Below are 5,164 nucleotides of genomic sequence, written 5' to 3'. Positions count from 1 at the left end.
GGAGCGGGAAAACACAGGAAGTAAACTAAAGACAAGAAAGTGACCAGACTCCAAAATAAAACAGGAAACAGAACATACAGACACCCAAGGGGAACACAAGACCAGGGAGGATACACGGAGAAAAAACAGAAAACAGGATAAAAACCGAAACCATAACAGGAACAGGTTGTGTCCGGGGTGAGATGGATCTGCAGTGATGTTTCCTGACAGTTTTCTGACTCTGGAAATTTATAAGTCATGAATAGAAGGCAGGTTGGCACCAATGATCTGTACTGCAGTCCTAACTGCTCCTCTCCTTTTTGGTGGCAGCTCCAAACCAAACAGTGATTCAAACTTGATTGCGTTGTGTTAAAATCAATAAAAGTATGAAGTAAAGTAAAAACAATGCAAAGTCTTCAATATTTGTAAACATATCAGCAGGTTCTATACATCTTCATATAGACTTCCCTTAGTTAGACATATGGACGGTTGATATTACAGCATTTAATTTTGTCCCTTACTGTGTGTACTGTATATAAGATAGAATAGCCACCAACTTTGTGTTTGTTGGTGTTTTAATGCCTTGATCCATTCTGCAGGTGAGAGTGACTCAGGGTCAGGAGCCTTCACACCTGATGAGCCTGTTCCAGGGCAAACCCATGATCATTCACATGGGAGGCACGTCACGCAAAGGAGGACAGTCGCAGGCCGCCAGCAATCGCCTCTTCCACATCCGGCAGAGCTCTGTGCGCGCTACCCGGGCTGTGGAGGTAAGCCGTCTGCCGGCACTTGTGTTGTCACTAAGGCTTGGTACTGAATATAATACTTTTAAGCCACTGACAAATTGGCCTCTTGGTTATTGAGTATCAAAAAATGCCTTGTCATTCAATATCCAATTTTAATATCTAAGGAGTAAATCTCATCAGCGTTAGTGAGCCAATAAGCATGCAGCATTCTTCTACCAAGATCTTATATGATCTTATATTTGTGAATGGCTGTCATGGCGTAGAGGCAGTCTGGAAAAACTGTCATGCAGAGACAGGTTCATGTAGTAGGAGCTGAAAAATGAATGTGTAATGTAATTTATTTTAGTTTCATAAAATTTGTATCCGGGCACTTGGATAGCTCCCTTGGTAGAGCGGACGCCCATAAATAGAGATTATTCCCCGATTTTCACCGGATGCGTAATGACTGCGGATCTGCTCTGGAAACACGGAGGAGTCATTAGGTTTCCACAAAAGTCAATGTGTGTATTTCCACTGACTGTGGAGCGACCGTGTCCCGACACCGTCCCAGCTCCGTCCCAGCTCCGTCCCTGCTCCGGCGATCCGCAGCCTTCTGCTGCAGGTCCGCAGAGCTTCTATTTTTTCCAGACGCTAGAGAGCTCCGCAACAATCAGCACACAGCAGATGCGGGACAGGAAGTCGAGCACAGAAACAAAATAAACCATCCGGCTAATTTTCCAAATGAAATAGACCTTGCTCACGGCGGATCATATTTCCCTGCACTACACCTTGAAAACACAGCACAGAGTTGGTTACCCTCTACTCCTCTGGATGGAAACAAGCTGTTGTTGTTTTTGTGGTCCTATTCCACGTGAATTTGCGAGAACTCGTGGGTCTTTGAGACTTCAGCTGTCAGTTATGGCCGCCGCTGTTCTGCAACGTTCCACAAATTGACGGATGGCGGAGCCGCTCCGGTGGAAATTGGGGGTCTCTCCTTGATGCAGTGGGCCGGGGTTCGACTCCGATCTGCGGCCCTTTGCTGCATGTCATTCCTCCTCCTTCTCCCCTTTCATTTCTTCAGCTGTCCTGTCAAAAAGGCCTACAACTGCCCAAAAAAGTTTAGGAACCAGTATCAGAGTTACCGTATTGGCATCGTTACCGGCATAAACATTTTATGAATGATACCCAGCCCTAGTTGTCACACGGCACTAAAAAACTTAGATTTAGAAGTGTTAGATAATTTATCTTGTTTTCTGAGTGAATTTCTTATTGCATGTGTTCAACTTTACATAATAATCTTAAATCAAGCAATCTTGTCGAGGGAAATTATCTTCCTGCATGGACAGATAATTTCACTTGTTTTGAGCACCTTTTCCTTCAGATTTAGTGTTTTGTCTTTTTTGCAGTGCAAATCCTTGATTTCCCTGCTTACCTGTCTACATGTGTCCCCCCCAGGTCGAGGTCTCTGCAACCAAACTGAACACCAACGACGTGTTTGTGCTGAAGACCCCGAAGACTTTGTTTGTGTGGCGGGGCGTGGGTGCCAGTGATGAGGAGATGGAGGCTGCCAAGCATGTGGTGGGCTTCCTGGGTGGCAATCCCAGCCAGGTGTCAGAGGGCAAAGAGCCAGGTGAGTGTCCTCTGAGAACCCATACGCTTAAAGATATAGTGCGCACTTATTGTATATTTATAAATTACCGTTACATTCAAGCTATTGCGAAATGAGTTGATACAAAGCTAATTAAGCCAATCAGCTCCACAAAACACTCTGTCTTTCTCAGTATGGCTACTTTTTTTTTTTTAAATGGTGTAGTCAGGCGACTTTCATGCACAGAAGCTTGAATGATGCGTTTTACGTCACCGCTGAGAAATGACAACATTAGCGTTCAGCTTTGGAGACAAAGAGGATATAAAAATTACAAAATAAGTACCTCACCGAAGGCTCGCGTCATGTGGATGCTCCAACAGTGTTGTTGTCATTAATGAGAATTCCTCATAGGGGCGACAGAAACTACACACTATAGCTTTTACACTTACCCCCAAGAAAATAAACTGGGGAATGATTGGTCAGGATGGCTTTGCTTTATTCATCTGCCCTAGGACCATATTTTAGGGGATGTCTTTGACAACGCTGGTCTGATTTTGACAATTATGGAGGCAGGATGCATCATCACTCGGTGTAACTATACTCATTACTAATGGGAGTCTGGCTTTGCCAGACCTTCCTCCACAGCGCTGCGGAGGAAGGTCTGCCTAGTCCACAAAGCATTTAGGAATGGGAGAAAAAATAGCTCTGGTTTATTGGCATTTCTTTAAACCAATCACAATCGTCTTGAGCGGTGCTAAGCTCCTGATGGATAGTAGAAGGAACTTGTTTTGGTGAAACATGTGTACGTTAACAACAACAGAAAACTCAGATTGGACAGATAGTCCACCTATCTGTCTGGATTTACCTAAATTTCCGGGAGCAATCCCGGAAGTGGAAGGTCGGGGATGTAGACTAGCCTGATGGCTGTGCAGTAGTTTGAAGCCAAAGGTTATTTGTAATCAGTTGTACTTTATCTAAATCATTGGTCTAATTGTGACAGAACTTTGAGGATTAAAAACAGCTCAACTCTGTTATGTTGTTTAAAAAATGCCTCTTATTGTCCTCATGAAGGTACCAGATTTGAAAGGCTAAAAATAAACGGCTGTAATTGCAATGCAGGGTGCGTTGTATGTAGCCTTGCAGATGGACCACAGAGTTATAGGCCCAATGCCTGATCGAACTGATAAACCGTGACGGCTGGGTTTCTGGTCTGGTTCTGATTAAACTTGAAATCTCGATGCATCTCGTCACTGACTGGCCCAAAGAACTGCAGCATCATTCTAGTGTAGGGGATTTAATTCACTTCCCGTTCAAACAAACAAAAGCACTAAATATGGGACAAACTACTTGGAGCCAATGGACGTTGTATTTTCTGCTCTCCCAGGTGACTTCTGGGCTGCTCTTGGCGGCAAGAAGGAATATCAGACCTCCAAGAGTCTGCAGAGCGTGCTTAATCCCCCACGTCTGTTTGGCTGCTCCAACAAAACTGGAAGACTTATTGTAAGTCACAGTGACACAAAAGTACAGTTTGTTTTTGCTGTAAATGTGTATATGCTTCAGATGTAACAGCTATGTTAATATAATGTAATATCAATTAGTTAACACTCAGAAATCCACACACAGTCAGTCTGAGTTTTCTTCTGTTTTGTCTAACAGGTTGAAGAAGTACCAGGGGACTTCACTCAGTCAGACCTGGCCACTGATGATGTCATGCTCCTGGATACCTGGGACCAGGTAAGAAGAGCTCTCTGTCGTCATAATTAGACCTTGCAGAAACATTTTTTGATGTGTGAAATGTACTTATGGAATTCAGAGACTCCAGAGACTAGACAGAGGCAGGCATACTCTTAAATCTCTGCATAGCCATTACATGACATTTAGTTGACACTTTTATCCAAAGTCCCTACCAATATGTGCATTCAACCATAAAGGCACAAACTCCCAACAGCAAGAATCACATAGAAGTACATTAGCCACAAATAAGCCAACTACAAAGTGCTTCATGAAAGTGCAACATGTAAGTGCATTTTTTTCTAAATAACCATCATCTTCTTAGCCAATTTGTGCAGTCGGAAGAGATGTGGCGGAAGATGTGTTGACTTTCAGCTTTCCTGATATCAGTAGGAAGCTCGTTCCACCAGTTAGGAGCCAGAGACTATTTGAGTGACTGAGTGTGTTTCTCCTCCCTGCAGATCTTCCTTTGGGTTGGCAACGAAGCTAATGCAGAGGAAAAGACCGGGGCTCCCAAATTAGGTTTGTTGCATGAAAACCACCAAACAATTCATACGGTCTTTAGTCAGATACTTGCTGCAAGAAAGCACTATATATATGGCTGTTTGATTGAATGAAAGTATTTCAAGTTTTTTCAAATTTGTTGAGAAAATGCTCCTTGTAGGTTTTCTTAAATAATCATTTCACACTGTGGAGGGGAGTGCCATAATTCAGGATGCTACCGTGGGCCTGTCAAACCTGTAAAGTAGCTATCCTAATTCAAACATGGAATATGTTGACTAATCCCAAATGAGGCTTTCAGGGCAGTTTAGACCTGTGTTTTTGTCTTGTTTTTGTCCAGGTGTCTCCTGTAAGTTTTGAACCGGCCCTTTTGACGATGTTAACCATGTAGACCCAAATAATTATATACATAATTATACTGCATTGAGCAAAATGCAGGTGGAAAAAAAATATTTTAAGACCTACTCTACATACATTTATGATTTTATGTATGATGGCTATGACATATTCAGCTACAACATCTTAAAGCCGATCAATATTTTTTATATTATTGGAAAAATGTGTAACGTGAAAAGTGTTGCTCATTGTGACAAACTCACAGAAAATGATCAGCCCACTCTGCAGTCCCCCCCCCCCCCCC

The 5,164-nt window shown here is 43.0% G+C and overlaps 1 protein-coding gene across 2 annotated transcripts in view; it reads left to right on the top strand.

The window, feature by feature from the left end:
* Nucleotides 1-5,164, top strand: part of scinlb (scinderin like b) — a 24,675-nt gene that overhangs the window by 18,313 nt on the left and 1,198 nt on the right. For both annotated transcript variants that reach the window (XM_032531325.1, XM_032531324.1), the window contains exons 12-16: nt 579-749; nt 2,160-2,334; nt 3,677-3,792; nt 3,949-4,026; nt 4,485-4,545. In XM_032531325.1, the coding sequence (XP_032387216.1) occupies nt 579-749; nt 2,160-2,334; nt 3,677-3,792; nt 3,949-4,026; nt 4,485-4,545 (601 nt within the window). The remainder of the gene's footprint in view (nt 1-578; nt 750-2,159; nt 2,335-3,676; nt 3,793-3,948; nt 4,027-4,484; nt 4,546-5,164) is intronic.

Source organism: Etheostoma spectabile, chromosome 12 (genome assembly GCF_008692095.1).
Source record: "Etheostoma spectabile isolate EspeVRDwgs_2016 chromosome 12, UIUC_Espe_1.0, whole genome shotgun sequence".
In the NCBI taxonomy this organism is placed as follows: Eukaryota; Metazoa; Chordata; class Actinopteri; order Perciformes; family Percidae; genus Etheostoma; species Etheostoma spectabile.
Note: the sequence above shows the minus strand (reverse complement) of the source record. Positions and strands in the feature narration are given on the sequence as shown.